We start from the raw sequence: 17,500 nt of genomic DNA on the forward strand, positions 1-17,500 counted from the left end.
GTAGACCCCGTTGCCACTCAACGGCCTCTCAGGGTAGGGGGGGCAAGTGCATTCAAACCTGTGGCCAAGAGTATGGGCAATGGGGAGAAGAGTAACGATACTTCAGAAATAAACATTACTAGCAGTGAAATTTGTAGCCATTGTGGTTCAAGAACTCCTGCTAAGGTTCTCAGACCAATGGACCTCGATAAAAGTGCCTTTAAGTCGTTGTACCCTGACCTGAACTTCGTGCTGGATGAGGACGAGTGGTCTGCTTGGCAAGGGCGTGGGGACTCAGTGCTGCACATTCAGCTGCGAGAGTGGGCACAGGTCCTGGTGATTGCTCCCTTGGATGCCAACACCATGGCCAAGATGGCACAGGGGCTCTGCGACAACCTATTGACCTGTATTGTCCGAGCTTGGGATGTCTCAAGGCCACTTGTGTTCTGTCCAGCTATGAACACGCATATGTACTCTCACCCTCTTACTATGAAGCATACAGCTATTCTAAAGGTAAGGCCTATGAGGGTATAGTGTCTTGAATAGTCAGTCTGATTCAGGGATGGGGGACCTGAAGATTAAAAGTTTTATCATTATAGCACAAATGCAATGGCATAGATGTAAATATAGACATCATATCAACACAGCCATAATCATAGACACAGACATAAGCATAGCATAGACATAGAGAAAGAGAACACAGACACAGACACAGATACAGACACATACTAAGACAAACACAAAGACACAGATGCAGACATAGATATACAGCTATAGGCACAGAAAGACATGATACTAACACAGAGACTGATAGAAACAAACACAGACATAACCACAATGCACAAATAGAAATAAACACATATATAAGGAGCATGCAGAAAAAAATTGTCTTAAAAATAAGGTTAAGACAGAGAATCAAGACATTAGTAGTGAATACAAATCCTGTGTGGAAACTTCTCCAGATGTTTAAAATTTTGAGCCCCCCCAATCCCTTGCCCGTTTTGTTGTCGTGGGGGGGCTTAGGAGGCGGAGACTGGGACCCAATGATGGGGACCTCCCACCTTGGGACTCAGCCCTCGACTCACTAATTTTTGCATGGTCCTTTACTTTCCTTCCCACTTTTAGTTTCTGTCCCCTTCACCAACCCTTCTGCTATTCCACCTCCCTAAGGTGTGAGAGCCGTGCTGAAGGATAAAGGCTGACTTTGTGCCAGTCCTGAACGGCCTGAGGGAGCCATGGCACGGTATCCCCCTGATTTGATCTAGCCCTTCCCTCAAGGGGACTCTGAGGGGTGGACTGTTTTATCCCCAACTAACCCAGCTTACCATGGCCAGTAATGAAAACTTCTCTCCATATTAGGGGCAATGAGGCTTGCCCTTTCTCAAATAGCCCCAACGTGCTAAAACCCACCCGATTCCGCTGCCCCCAGGCTCTCCTTTGACCACGGCCTCCGAACACTGCACAACTACCCCCTCATCAATGCCTCCTAGTACAGTACCACAACAAATCCTTAAGGAACATTTTCACTCTCCCAGCACGCTCAACGTCATCACCTCTACCCCACACCCTCCACATCAACCACCCCATCCTCCCTTATTAATACCTTACACTTATTGCCCACCTCCCCATAACACTACCTCCCTCACACTACTCCCTCCGTCCACGCACCCGCCCGTCGACTACCCCTATCACTACAACAATATGAATACCACTCCTTCAGCGCAGCAATGGACCGATTTTTCGTGATCCCTCCCACAGCTCCTACTCTGACAACAACCTTCTCTTCCAACAATGTCTCCCAAAACAGTAGGTAAGTCTCTTTCCGTTAGCCGACCCGACCGCTCCCGTCTTGGTCACAGTCACATCCGAAAACCAAGCTATAGCAAGTAACAAAACTAACAAGACATATATGGTAACCCCATCCTTGCAGAACCCTCATCCAACCTCAATACTTGTCACCGAACAGTTTCAATCTCCCAGTCAAAATTGCCCAATCTAGGACAAAGATTGGGTCAATTGTGAGAGAAGAACCTACTAGCCTGCTCACAGACTATGATGCAACGTCAGTACAATTCTACTCCGTTCCCCCCATAGAGGTATCGAAAGACCCCCTAACATAAGCCAAAATTACCTCCGTAGACATGACCTTCCCTTTACACGTCTATATAGGGGAGAATCCCTTCCCTGTTCGTCCAACCAACCTCTCCACGTCAGTGCCAAAAATTGTTGGCGTCTAGGAACACCCAGCCCAACATTGCCGTTCCACAGCCCAGATGGCCCACTATAGTGACCAACCTGGCCATAACCCGATCTAACTGCCTGCACAATCACGCACTGTTCCAACAGTGGCGGCCCCCATAATGTATTTTATAGGGCTGTCCCACTCAAATTTTGTTCTGAGGTGAGCAACTCTCAGATTCAACTTGGACTCACACTACTGAAGCCAGACAAGAAGCAAGTCGACGTGGTTCTCCTCTTACTCTTACTCCAGTAATATGCTCATTCTAGCCAATTTCTCTTAAACCCCCCCTCCATCTAACCCAACCCCATCTTCTAACCTCTACCTTTCCCCATTCAAACTCTTTTGCATCTAATCCAGACACTCCATCTCTACTAAGATATCTCAATCACCACCACACCCCCAACACTTCCCCTCTCCCTCCTCGCACTACCCGTAACAACAGAACAAACGTTCCACCCCCTCTTCCCTTACCACCACAATCACCTCCCCTTCCTTACTCCTTTGCTTGAGACCCATCCTCTGCTTTCCCCCCCTCACAAGAAATCCTATATCCCCCAAAACTTCCAAACCAACTCAAGAAGAAACCATTGAAAATATTCAAGATTACCTAATGAAACTGCGACTCACCTACTAAATCTACAACTCCTGCTCCTTCCACAACTCCAAGGTACTGCTGATATCCATCCTCCTCCTACGATTATCCGCCCACTACCCAATCCTCCTACCCCTCCCAACACAGCCCATCCCCCCCGACCCCACCCCACCCACATTATCCCTCCACCATCCCCTTCTATCCCTTCCACTCCCGTCCTGTATACACACAGAATTCCCTTATTCACAAGTATCCCCTTCCTCAACCCTCATCTCCTAATCCCCTCCTAGTAGAACACCACCTCCCACACCTCTCCCATCTCAGACTCTCAGTCCTTTTTCCCACCTTCTAGCTGCTTCCCCCCTCAATCAGTAAAGTATAACTATCCTTTCATTGGTATTCGCGGTTCCGCTCCCACAGACCCTATTCCATCTATTATATGCCTTCAAGAGTACCTTTCTAACACATCCTCCAATACCAATCCCCAATTTGTCTCATCCCCACATTCCATTTATGTCTCATCCATACCTTATCAATCAGAAAACACCTTATGTCACCCTCCTTTCACAATGTCCCCTTGCACAGTTATCCGTTCTCCTTGTTCCTTGTAATGTTTCCCTTTCATCACCACACATCTATTATCGTGCCCACGTTTTGAAACAACCCGTACCTCTGCTTTCCCCCACCTATCCTTCCTCACCGACCTCCACCTATCAGACATCCTTTCAGAATCCACACTTTCTCTTACAACCTATCCTCAAACAGATACTATCCTTTCATCTAATCTAACTCCTTACCACACCCGACCCTACCCTTCACTCACCAATCTTTGCCAAGCTGACAACTAATCACTAACTCACACCCTGTCCAAACCTTAACTATAGTTCTACATGACCTTCGATGTCTAGCACATTTCTTCTTGCTTTTTAACCATTAACCATTAACCATTAAAATTTTGAGGCCTTCCTTTCTTCGTCTCTTTTTTCACACCAGGAATTGGGCTACATAGAAGTGTGCGTGATAAGCAAACGGCTGGCATGCGGGGACGTTGGCCTGGGGGCCATGGCAGAAGTGGACAACATTGTAGATGCGGTGATGCAGGAGCTGCCAGGCGAGCACCGGGTGTCGCACGGCCCTTTCTAATCTTAGGGAAACGCCTTATTCCTCGACTTAGAAGAATTTTCCTCATAGCGAGCATGGGTAGCTGTGCATTAGTAAAGTAGAACTAGTTTTTTGGGTGAAATTATTGACATAAGATGGGTCCATTTACTGTGCAAAATGTATATATACAACAGTGGATAGACAAACAGATGGACTGTGAAGTCTATATATTTGAGATGGGCATTAATTTAAAAAGATGTATACCAGGAAGCTTTGAAATAAAATGATCATGAATGAAAAAACATTAACCCGAAATCCTTTATGTTAAAAAAAAAGTAAAGCCAAGAAAATCAGAGACATATAAAGCCTGAGAAAGGTTATTAAGGGAAAGTTTATTTTTGAGTCATTGTTTTCAGATTAAAGTTGTTTTAATTTTACGGGGATAGGGATGACTAATGTGTGATTATGTGTTTGTTTTCCTAAAGTAGCTGTGTAAGTTTGCAGAATAAAGAAGATATGAAGTAAAAAGAGTATTTTGAAGAGTATTGATTAAAATCAAGGTAGATAGATTATTGATATAACTTACTAGCTCTACACAAGGTTTCACAAAATAATCGTCAACTTCAGAAGAGTCAAGACTAGAAAAGTATCACTTCTTATGTGACTTAACATTATCACATGAATACACTTCCCTCCCACTCAATAGATTGCTTTTCATTTTGCTCAGAGGCAGAAGTTATACATCAAATACATCTAAGTTGATATCAGAACTTTCTTTACATTAGATGCTGTCCATCATGCCAACTTTTCACTGATTTGTTGTAAATGTAAATATAGATACAGACGAGAATAATATAATGATGATTCCAGAGCTGGTTGCTGTAGAAAAAAATGCACCAAAACTTTTTTTTTTAGACTGAAAATCTAGTTCTTCTTTCATTAAAGGAGCTTTCTTAGATAGTTTAAACAGATTTAGGGATTCATTAGGATGTAGAGATAGTGGCTATACTAGTCCTAGCGATGAGTTCTGTGGTGATATATAATTTTCTAGTGTTACTTAAGGAGTCTTTGGTAGTGGTGGGTTCCTTTTGAGATATATCCAGAAAGTATGTTGATATATTTGAGTTCATCTTATCTTTGATTTATCTTTCTCTTGGTGTCATATATTATATTTGTGAATATTAATGTATATAAAGTATTGGTGAACATTTGTAAGAAAAGAGACAAACAAAACATTTTGATAATACTATATACTATTAATGACTTTGTATTTACTGACTCTTCCATCAGGCTAGCAAAGCTTCTATTTTTGAGAGAAAAGAAAGCATGAAGTTGTTCTGGAAGTTCTATTTGGAATCTCCATTTCGTATGCCGTGGCTTATATTCCTTGATTGGAATGCCATATATTTTCTTGAAGTATTCTGAGAGTGCTAAAGGGTGAAAAGGGTATAGAATTAAGATTTTTTCTGATTATTTATTTGTTACAAAATATGCAGTTGAAAGAAATGTTTATTAGTGAAATTATGTATCATGCAATCTCTATTGGGCTGCTATGTGATTTTTTTTTCTTGATTAGATGTATAGGTGTGATCAAAATGTTATGAACGGAAGATCCTTCCACGGACCCCACTGAGATTAGGTTAAGGAAATAATATTCGGGTTGTTGACTTTGGTTATAAGCCAATTTGAAAGTCTTCCTCATCCCTGAACAAAAGCGAGAGAGGAGAGAAAAAAAAATACAATGAAGAGCTATCAATTAATTGGGAAATATGTGACACCCAAATCATGATTCTTAGTTTTCATTCTGTTTATAAATTTTGTTTTGCTTGTTCTTGCCAAGAGGACTATGGATGGTTAAATTTCTAAGGATGCACATTGCAGGTTTCTTAACTGTAAAGTAACTGTGCACAAGGAGAACCATAGATACTGCAGGCTTGAGTCAGTTTGTTTCTTTCATTATTTGAATTAGACTGATGTGAAAAAAGTACATTCATATAAATGACAATTACTTATACATAGATTATCTACTCTACATTTTCATATATTGTTTGTTTGTAATTAGATTTTTTCAGATTAAGAGAATGCATGAAGAAGGGAACTGTCTCACTATCACAAAATTTCTTTCAAGAATGGAAAGATAAAAAAAAATGTATGCATCTAAGAGTTTTTATTTTGGCATAATACTTTTGCCATTTTGTGGTCACTGTACCTGGAAGTGGTAGGGATATTTACTGATCATTTTATCTACAATGATATCAAAGTAGAGGAAAAAGAGAGAAAGAAATACTAAGTGGAAAATGAAGAAGGAATGGTCGATTATATTGACAGCAGAAAGGAATGGCAAGTGGAATGAGATGGATAATTTCTGACATGTTATTATCCAAAAGAAAAAGGTTTGGTCTCAGGTGAAGAGAACCTTGTATCTGAAAAGTGTGTCTGGTACTCATATTGCTCACTGGACTATTTTGTTGAAAGAAATCTGTCAGGTATATATATTGTTAAGTATGATTTTCTAGAGTGAAACGCCTGTTGCTCTGTAAATAGGGTGGTTGTTTTGTTTGCTTAGTTTTGGTTAGTGTATTTCATTATTAGTCAAGAGAAAAAAAATTGGCGATCCTGTAGCATGCCATTACATGATGGAGCTTAGTGACGAAAACACGGCTGGAATAATCTTCCACTAGTTTATGTAATCTTGGCTAGAAATTGAATAAGAATTGTGCTTTTTAATGCTTCCTTATCTTGGATGTAATTGATCTTGCAGAAAATGATAGGGAACAATGAGGAAAAGTGTACATCTCCCCAGCTGGGCATTCGTGATATGCATTGTCATAGGCTTTTTATGATATTGGACATTGTCAAATGCTTGTTGTCAAGCGTTTTGAGATATTTGGATCGTGAACTTTTATGATTAATTTAAAGAAAATTAGAGGGAGATACACTGTGACTATGAGAGATATGTTATTTCAAGCTTGAGAAGCTTGATTGCCACAGGATAAATGTTAAGTTGGGGATACTGTATACTGTTTATGTGTTTGCACACTCAAATGTAAATGCACATGCACACATAATGACCATACTGCTTGATTAAGCCCTTTAGTAGAGGAGCAACTGGCCATTAACAATCTCTGTATGTTTTCAAATGTATGTTTTGAGGCAAATCCTTTCCTTAATTTAGCAGTCAATGTTGCGGACTAAGGAGAGGTTTCTTGTGTCTCACTTACTTATAGGAAGGCTAAAGGCTAAAGCAGAAAAAGAAAACAGAAATTTTCTAAACTTCACTTCTCATTTCATCATGGATTATAACTGTTGAGCTCATTTTTGTCCCTTGTTCCTCGAAGGATTAAACTGACCTATATCTCCAAGCCGTTGGCCAAATTAAAGGCAGATGCACCCAGCATTCATAAGAAAGGCACCATTTTATTGATTATATTTTTGGGATTAAATGGGGTGGGCCAAGCATTTGAAGTGGGAGGTAAAAAAGTATTGCCTTTCTATGGTGATGAAGGCAAAAATATTACTCGCCTTAAGCATGCACAAACTGAGATTTAACACTTTGGTAGAGAGTATTAATGGGAATGAACAACACAATGCAAGATAATGATATGACTCTGATTTTTCACACATCTTCAGAATTTGGAATTCTACGTTGGGAAAGTTTAACATGTTTTTGCATTGTTGGATCAACTCTTCTCATTCCATAGTTGTCATAGTCTGTTAACACTTCATATTATACTTCATTCGTATAACTTAAATTGTGTAATTAGAATGCAAGGGAATTATAAATTTATTTTTCATCATTAGCAACTAAAACAAATGTCATGTAAGAATGGCACTTTAGGGTGGGGGGAGGATAGTGTTAACCCCATTGTGGGAATAGACTCCGGCCAAGTTTCAAGTTGAGAACTTAAAAAGGGCTTCCGAGGGTATGTAAAATGTGATCCTTTGGTAGAATAATATTGCAATTTCCAACATGGATCCTAGATGATAAGATTGCAAGAACAAAGAATCAGTCAGGGATATTTAGAGTTCATTTTCAATTTGCTTTACGATAAAGTAAATTGCCATCCCGTGAGAACAAAGAATCAGTCAAGGGTATTTAAAGTTCATTTTCACTTTGCTTTACGATAAAGTAAATTGCCATTCTGGGAGATGGTTGAGGTTCCTGAAGATTTGTAGAATCGCTAATTAATCTCCTGACAGCTTTTTTTTTTTTGGTTATAGTAATTTCAAGATGAGATGAAGTGAGTGAGTGAGTAAGGGAGTGAATAAAAGAGAGAGATGGAAAGAGAGGGGTTGAGGGAGGGAGGGAGAAAAATAGAGAGAGATGAGAAAAGAGATAGAGATAGAGAGAAAGAGAGAGCTGGAGAGACAGAGAAAGATAGAAGAGAGAGAGAGAGGGAGAGAAAGAGAGATGGAGAGAAAGAGAGAGAGATGAAGAGAAAGAGAGATATAGAGAAAGAGAGAGAGGGAGAGAAAGAGAGATGGAGAGACAGAGAAAAATGGAGAGAAAGAGAGAGATGGAGAGAAAGAGAGAGAGACAGAAAGATAGAGAGATGGAGAGAAAGAGAGAGATGGAGCAGAAAGAGAGAGATGGAGAGATGGAGAGAGAGAAAGAGAAATAGAGAAAAAGAGAGAGATGGAGAGAAAGAGAGAGATGGAGAGAAAGACGGAGATGGAGAGAAAGAGAGAGAGATGGAAAGAAAAAGAGATGGAGAGAAAGAGAGAGAGAAAGAGAGAGAGAGATGGAGAGAGAAAAGAGAGAGAGAGGGAGAGAGAGAGATGGAGAGAGGGAGAGGAGAGAAGGAGAGGAGAGAGGGAGAGATGGAGAGAGAGAGGGAGAGAGGAGAGAGGGAAGAGAGGAAAGATGGAGAGATGGAGAGATGGAGAGAGGAGAGAGAGAGAGAGGAGAGAGAGAAGAGAGAGAGAGAAAAAAAGGGAGAAAAGAGAAGAAAAGAGAAGAGGGAGGAAAGAGGAGGGAGAGAGGGGAGGGAGGAAGGGGGAAGGGAGAAGAAAAAAGAGGGAGGGGGAAAAAAAGAAAAAAAGGGGAAAAAAGGGGGAAAAAAAGAGAGAAAAAGGAGTGGAGGGGAAAAAGGGGAGGGAAAGAGAGAGAGGGGGAAAAGGAAAAAGAGAAAGAGAAAAAAAAAAAAAAGAGAGAAGGAAAAAAGGAAAAAGAGAGGGATGGGAGAAAGAAAGAATGGAGAGAAAAAAAGAGAGAAGGAGAAAAAAGAGAGAGAAAAGAGAATGAGGGGAAAAGGGGAGAGGAAAAGAGAGGAGAGAGAGGGGAGAGGGAGAGAAAGGAGGGAAAGAAGAGAGGGGGGGAAGAGAAGAGAGGAGAGAGAGAGGAAGAGAGAGAGAGAGAGGAGGAGGGGAGAGAAAGGAAAAGAGGAAAGAAGAGAGGGAGGGGAAGGGAAAGAGAGAGAGAAAAAGGGGAGGGAGAAAAAGGAAAGAGAGGAGAGGGAAAGGGGGGGAAAGAGAGAGGGAAGAGAAGGAGAGAGAGGGGGGGGGGAAAGAAAAGGAGAGGGGAAAAAGAAAGAAGAAAAAGATGAGGAGAGAGGGGGGAAGAGAAAAGGAGAAGAGGGGGGGAGAGATGGAGAAAAAGAGAGAGAGGAAAAGAGAGAGGAGAGAGAGGAGAGAGAGGAAAAGAAAGAGAGAGAGGTGAGAGAGAGAGAGGAAAAGGAGAGAAAAGGGAAAAGAAGAGGAGAGAAAAAGAGGAGTGAGAAAAAAAGGGGGGGGGAGGGGGAAAAAGGAAGAAAAAGGAGAGAGGAGGAGAGAGAGAGAGAGAGAAAAGGGAGGAGGAAAAAAGAGAGAGAGAGGAGAGAGAGAGAGGAGGAGGAGAGAGAGGGGGGAGAGAGAGAGAAGGGGGGAAAGAGGAAAGGAGAGAGAAAATAGAGAGAGAGAAGGGAGAAAAGGGGAGAGAGGAGGAGAAAAGGAGAGAAAAAAGAAAAAGAGAGAGAGATGAGAGGAAGAGAGAGGAAGATGGAGAGATGGAAGAGAAAGAGAGAAGAAAGATGGAGAAGAGGAGAGAAAAGTGGAGATGGAGAGAAAGAGAGAGATGGAGAAAAAGAGAAAAGGAAAAAGAGAGAGAGAGAGAGAGGAGTTGAGAGAGGAAGAGGGGGAGAAGAGATGGAAGGAGGGGGAGAGGAGAGAGAGAGAGATGGAGAGAGAGAGATGGAGAGAGGAGAGATGGAGAGAGGAGGAGATGGAGGAGAGGAGAGAGAGAGGAGAGAGGAGAGATGGAAAGAGAGAGAGAGAGGAAAGAGAGAGAGAGATGGAGATTGAGAGGGAGATGGAGATAGAGAGATGGAGATAGAGAGATGGAGAGAGAGAGATGGAGAGAGAGAGATGGAGAGAGAGAGGGAGAGAGAGAGGAAGAGAGAGAGAGAGAGAGGGGAGAGAGAGGGAGAGAAGGGAGAGAAAGAGAGAGGGGAGAGAGAGAGAGAGAGAAGATAGAGAGGGGGAGAGAAAAAGAAGAGGGGGAGGAGAGAGAGAGAGAAAGAGAGAAAGGGGGGAAAAGGGAGAAAATAGAGAGAGAGAGAAGGAAAAGAGAGAAGGGGGGGAAAAATAAAAAAGGGGGGAAAAAAAGGGGAAAAAGGGGGAAAAGGGAAAAAGGGGGGAAAAGGGGAAGGGGGGAAAAAGGGAAAAGGGGGGGGAAAAAAAAAAAAAAGGGGGGGAAAAGGAAAAAGGGGAAAAAAAAAAGGGGGGGGGGGTAAAAAATTATAGAGAGGAGGGGAAATAGAAAAAAGGGGGGGGGAAAAAGAGAAAAATGGAAGAAAGAAAAAATAGAAAAAGGGAAAAATAGAAAAAATGGAAGGAAGAGAGGGAAAAAAGGGGGGAAAAAAAATAAAAAGGAGTAGAAAAAAAGGAGAGATGGAAGAAAGGAAAAGTAGGGGGGGAAAAAGATAGGGGGAGGCTTTAAAAAGAGAGAGAGAATTAGAGATGGAGATAGAGATAGGGAGGGGTACAGAGAGAAAAAAGGGAAAGAGAGATGGGAGGGGTACAGTAAATGTGGGTTTGAACATTTATGCTCATTTGTTGCCAGCTACCTTTTAAACTGTGTTTTAATAAACCTTACTGGGATAACAGCACATTTAAGGGTAAAAACAGCTTGTGTTTGAGTTTCATTCTCAGGAATGGTTTTTAAATTTTTTGGGGAAAAAGGAATCAGAGTATTGCAGTGAAAAAAGTAAAAAAGAAACTTTTTATCTTGAAGTAAATTTAATTAAAAAAAATTTTTTTTTAAAAAAAAAAAAAAAAAAAAAAAAAAATTTTTTCCCTTTTTTTTTGGAAACCCTGTTTGTCAAAAGCCTGGTGCAAAAAGAAAAAAAGGGGGCCTTTTAAATTTTTTTTTGGGAAAGGTAGGTTTCTAAAAAAAGAAAAATTTTTTTAATTTTAAAGTTTTTTTAAAAAAAAAAGGGGGAAATGAAATTAACTTTTTTTTTTTTACGTAAAGGGATTTGTATAAAATGAAAAAAAAAAATTACTTTTTAAAAGGGCTTGGGGGGGTTTTTTATTCAAGACTCGGGAAACCAAAGGAAAAAGGAAGATGCATAAATTGGACAGAAATGTTTTTGTTAAAGAGTGTGAATAAACATAGGTTATGAAAAAAAGAGGTGAGTATTTTTTAAAAAAGATTGAATTTCTGTGTTGAATAAACATAATTATATATATAATATATTTTTAAATATATTTTATATATATATATATAAATAATATATAATTATATATAAATTATAAAATAATATAATATAATATATATAATATATATAATATAAGTAGTTTTATGTAATATATAATTATATAATATTATATATATAATAATATATATATTTTTAAAAATATAAAACAAAAAAACACACACACAACACCCAACAAAAACACACCCACACACACACAAAACCACACCACCACCACACACACCCACAACCACCACACAAAAACCAAACACACACACAAAAAAAATAAAAAAAAAAGTAAATAAATAATTTACCCAAAAAATTTTTTTAATAATATAAATATATATAAATATATATAATTATAATTATATAAAATATTATAATAAATATATAAAATATATATATAAATATTATTTATATATATTATTTATATAAAATATAATTTTAAAATAAATATATCTATTTAAAAATTAATTATATATTTTAAATATATATAATAATAAAATATATTATATATATTAATATAATATATATTATATAATTAATATTGTTTGTTTAAAAATATATAATATATTATATATATATTTTATATATATATATATAATATATAATATATATTAAAATTTTAAATAAAAATTTTTTTTTTAATAATATAAATATATATATATAAATAAAAAAATAAAAAAAAATAAAAAAAATAAAAATTATAAATAATAATAATATATAATAAATAAAATTATATATAATATATATAAAACATAATAATAATTATTTTAATATATATTAAATATATAATATCAAATATTATAAAATAAAAAAATAATAAATAATATTGAATATTTTATTATTAAATGATAAAGATATCATAAATAATAAAAAATTACTAATATATAGAAAAACTTTCATTAAAAAATTATAATATTTTAAAACATATATAATATATTACACATTATATATACTATAATATATAATAATTATATAATTTTAAATATAATATATATATAAACCCATAAACAACATACAACATACATCATAAAAACAATATATATATATAATATATTATATAATATATTATGTATATATAAAAATTATAATATATATTATATTGTATATTGTATTTTGTAGTATGTATGTGTATAATATTTTATATTTTTAATATATATATATATATATTATTTTTATTTTTAATATATTTATTATATTTATATATTTTATATATAATAAAATAATATATATTTTTTAAAATAAATTAAAATTAATATATATGATTATGTATATAAGAGAAACATATGTAGTTGTAATTTTAAAAATATATTATATATATATAATATATTTATATATATATATATATATATATATATGTATATAAGAGAAACTATAGGTGTAATATATATACAAGTTAGTTTAAAAAGTAAGTCTGTTATCCTAATATTGCTCATATATTAAGAACTGCCAAAATATTTATGACATGACCTGTTTATGTATTTGCTCTTATTATTACCAGATAATTGTGATTATTTCTCACACACACACACACACACACACACACACACACACACACACACACACACACACACACACACACACACACACACACACACACACACACACTCACTCACTCACTCACGCACACGCACACGCGCAAGCACACGCCCAAGCATACGCGCACGCACGCACACACACACACACACACACACCACTCACCACACCACACACACACACACACACACACACACACACACACACACACACACACATTCTCTCTCTCTCTCTCTCTCTGTCTGTCTCTATGTCTCTCTCTGTGTCTGTCTCTGTCTCTGTCTGTCTCTCTCTCTCTCTCTCTCTCTCTCTCTCTCTCTCTCTCTCTCTCTCTCTCTCTCTCTCTCTCTCCCCACTCTCTCTCTCTCTCTCCCTCCTCTCTCTCTCTCTCTCTCTCTCTCTGTCTCTCTGTCTGTCTTTGTCTCTGTCTGTTTGTCTGTCTGCCTGTCTGTCTGCCTGTCTGTCTGTCTGTCTGTCTGTCTGTCTGTCTGTCTGTCTGTCTGTCTCTCTCTTCTCTCTCTTCTCTCTCTCTCTCTCTCTCTCTTCTTCTTCTTTCACTTTCCCTTCACTGCTCTAGGCCATTCTCCCCCTATCTCTTTCTATCATTTTTATCATGTCTTTGCCCTTTTTAATGAGATTCATTTTCACTCTCAATCTCATGCATAACATGGTTGCAGACTGTGTTGCAGATTCTGTCATCTCATAACACGACAGTCCCTTTTTTTGACCTTAAAATATGTAGTCGGAATCTCTCATCTTTTCGAGTATCAACTGTTGTGTTGTTTATTTTGAGGACTTTTATGTACAAAGACGTGAGTTTTGTGAAATGTTCTTTTTTAAGTAAAACTCTAGATGAAAAAGACTCCTGCATCGTACATGATTGTGAGGCAAAATGTAGAACCATTATAACTGTCAACATGAGTACAAGTTGTCCATGTAATATCTATCTACTTTATGATAATAATAACTTATTGAAATAGGACTGGTCTGTTATTAGCCTACTAAACTTTTTTTTTTTTTGCTATATTTGAATAATTTGTGGATTGAGGTTAGTGAAGTCGAGCATGCTTCATTATTTTATTTTATTTTTCATTATTATTATTTTTTTTAATTATTATTTATGGCTTCAATATGTTTTTTTTTTCTATTTGATGACTATGGGGAATAGTCTTTTTAAAGCCTAATACACTCTTGGTGGAAAAAAAAAAAAAATATGCTCGAAAATAATTTATATTTTGTTACTTATTTTACACTTTGTGTAAGTACATCTTAATTATAGTTCGTTATTAATTTATTGATGATGATGATGGTGGTGATGGTGATGATGGTGATGGTGATGATGATGATGGTGATGATGATGATGATGATGGTGATGATGATGATGATGATGATGATGGTGGTGATGATGGTGATGATGATGATGATGATGATGATGATGATGATGATGATGATGATGATGATGATGATGGTGGTGGTGATGGTGATGACCTAGGGTGATTGAAGTTTGAGGTAATGGAACATGAACAAAAATATGCAAAAACATGCAGAACAATTACAAATTAAAACATCCAGTCAAGTCAATTCACGAACACAAAAATATTTCAGATCGATAAGGCTCTTCTGAGAACATGCGCTGTGCTGTTTAAAACTATTTTTTGGACTTCTTCCAATTTTGGATTTCCCGGTATTTGTTCAAGAAACTTATCAGTACCTTTTTTTATAAGGCCAAGAGCTCCAATAACAACAGGCAAAGTTTTGGTTTTTAAATGACACATCTTTTCCACCTCTATTTCCAGGTCTTTATACTTTGATATCTTTTCGAACACTTTCGCAGAGACGTTTCTGCCTGAAGGGATGCTCATATCTATAAACAGGCAAGTGTTGTTTATTTTGTCCTTGATGATGATATCTGGACGATTCGCCTGTATAGTACGATCTGTGTGAATTGGAAAGTTCCACAAGATTGTAGCACCTTTGCCTTCAGTAACTGACTCGGGATGCTGTTCGTACCATTTATCTAGCATTCCGATAGAAAAGTGCTTGCAGATCTTCCAATGCAGGTACTTGCCCACTCTGTCGTGGCGATTTTTATACTCATTCGGTGTTAATATTGAGCAACCAGACACAAGGTGATCAATCGTCTCAGCCTTGTCTTCACAAAACCTACATTTTGGGTCAGTGCCATTGTGCAAGATAAGCTTGATAGTTTCTGGTAAATAAACTTTGATCTTGGGCTGCAAGAATATTATTATTATTGTTGTTGTCATTATTATCATCATTATTATTATTATTGTCATTGTCATTATTATTATTATCATTATCATCATCATCATTATGTCTATTGTCATCAATATTATCATTAATGTTACTATAATCATTATTATTATTTATGATTGTTATTGTTATGATTATTATGGTTATTATTATTTATTATTATTATTATTATTATAATTATTATTATCATTATCATTATTACTATTATCATTGTTATCATTATTGTTATTGATATCAACATCATTACTATTGTCTTTATCATTAACGTTATTATCAATATTACTATTTTTGCTATTATCAATATCATCATCATCATCCTCATTATTATATTTATAATAATGATAATAACAATAATAATATTATCATTATCGTTATCATCATCATTACCTTCATCATTATCATTATGGTTATTATTATTGCTGCCATCATGAGTTCCATCATTATCATCACCATCATCATATCTATCGTGATCATCATCCTCATAACTTTTTTTTTATTTTTTATTTTTTTTAATTATTATCATTTTTTAAAAATCAAATATAAATATAAATACTTTTCACTTTAAGGATGCAAATGCCCAAGTAGTTTTATTCATAATTCAAAAAAGAAAAGAAAAAAAAAAAGTAGGCCTACAATATCTCAAGTACAAATATAAATGTATTTAATTCTCCCCATGCTCATCACTATCGTCACCATCGCCTTCATCATTTTCCTTCCAGCTTTTTTTTTTCATGGGAAAGGGGGAGGGGGGGGGGGGAGGAGGTTGCAGGGTTGGCGAGCGAAGGGAGAATAATCAGTTTCTGCCTCCCCCCCCCTCATCCCCCCGAGAGAGAGAAAAAAAAAATTAGGAGAATGATTAAACTACGATTAGTGTTCTTTAGGTGTAATTTAGACCAAAAAAAATCGTGTGGGTGTGGTCCTTTTAGTGGGGAGAGGGAGGGGGCATGCCAGATCAGATCCCCCCCACCCACGCCCCCCATGATCATGATCACATCCATATCATTATCATCACTATCACCATCATCATCATTATCCGATTTGTGAGTTAATTCAAGGCTTTTAGCGTCGCGACCAAAGCCCTGAGAAATAAATTATTGCATATTATATAACCAAATGATTTGTTCATCATTTGGACGCTGTCTGTTTCCTGCGCGGCTGAACTTAGGTTAGCGACCACGGTTCCAAACTTTTCGGCGAGGGTGGGAGAAGAATTACTCTTTTGTTTTTGCTTGTCCGTTTGTTTGTCTGTCTCTTCATCCCTTTTTTTCTCTCTCTCTCTCACTTTCTCTCTCTCTCTCTCTCAATCCATCTGTCTTAATTCCATAAAAAAGACACACACACACACACACACACACACACACACACACACAATATATATATATATATATATATATATATATATATATATATATATATATATATATATATAATACACTCTTTATTCCCTCTCTGTCCTTCAGCTATGTGTGTCAGCTTATTTAATTTCTTTTATTTTTCTATTTTTTTCATCAAACGTTGAAAGGTTTTCCAATCCTGGAATAAGATCAGGGAACCATAATGAAGCAATTTTCTTGTTTACTTTACCTTCTTAAATGAAATTACACACAGAATTTACGGTATATTTAACGTATAAAAGGAAGAAAAAGAAAAAAAAAAACTTAACCCGAAGTCGTCGCCAGGAAATAATCGTCCTTGCATTCGGACGTTGTGTATCCATTTCAGTAGGCAATTATTTGTTCTTTTGTTAAAGAGGATTATTGTGAGATCATACTAATGGTACTCGTTAGATTTCGTATTAACGCTAATCTTAGGATTTAAAAACTTTTTTTTTTTTTTTCGAACGACGAAATTGCTGTTTAAGCCTTAATTATGTGTTATCTATGGCTACCATACGTCAAAGTCTTTTTTGATTTTTTAAAATTTTATTTTTTATTTATTTATTTATTTTTTAGTCTCAGGTTATGCCCGAGGGAACTTTTGGCGATTACTGAAGGATCCAGCATTTTAATTGTCATAGTTTTAAAAATGTGTGTGGGTATGTGTTTGCATGTGTGTGTGTGTGTGTGTGTGTGTCGTGCGTGCGTGCGTGCGTGCAGTGTG

General features: G+C 36.7%; 1 protein-coding gene across 2 annotated transcripts in view; it reads left to right on the forward strand.

The window, feature by feature from the left end:
• LOC119584578 (phosphopantothenoylcysteine decarboxylase subunit SIS2-like) overlaps positions 1-17,500 on the forward strand; it is a 108,511-nt gene that overhangs the window by 18,509 nt on the left and 72,502 nt on the right. Inside the window, exons 3-4 of one of the 2 annotated variants that reach the window (XM_037933265.1) lie at positions 1-492; positions 3,807-5,171. The exon at positions 1-492 is cut by the window's left edge and continues 184 nt beyond it. In XM_037933265.1, the coding sequence (XP_037789193.1) occupies positions 1-492; positions 3,807-3,956 (642 nt within the window). In that variant the 3' untranslated portion in view covers positions 3,957-5,171. Of the gene's footprint in view, positions 493-3,806; positions 5,172-17,500 lie in introns of those variants that run through there. The other variant, XM_037933266.1, reaches the window with a different exon arrangement.

This window comes from Penaeus monodon, chromosome 18, assembly GCF_015228065.2.
Source record: "Penaeus monodon isolate SGIC_2016 chromosome 18, NSTDA_Pmon_1, whole genome shotgun sequence".
NCBI lineage: Eukaryota > Metazoa > Arthropoda > Malacostraca > Decapoda > Penaeidae > Penaeus > Penaeus monodon.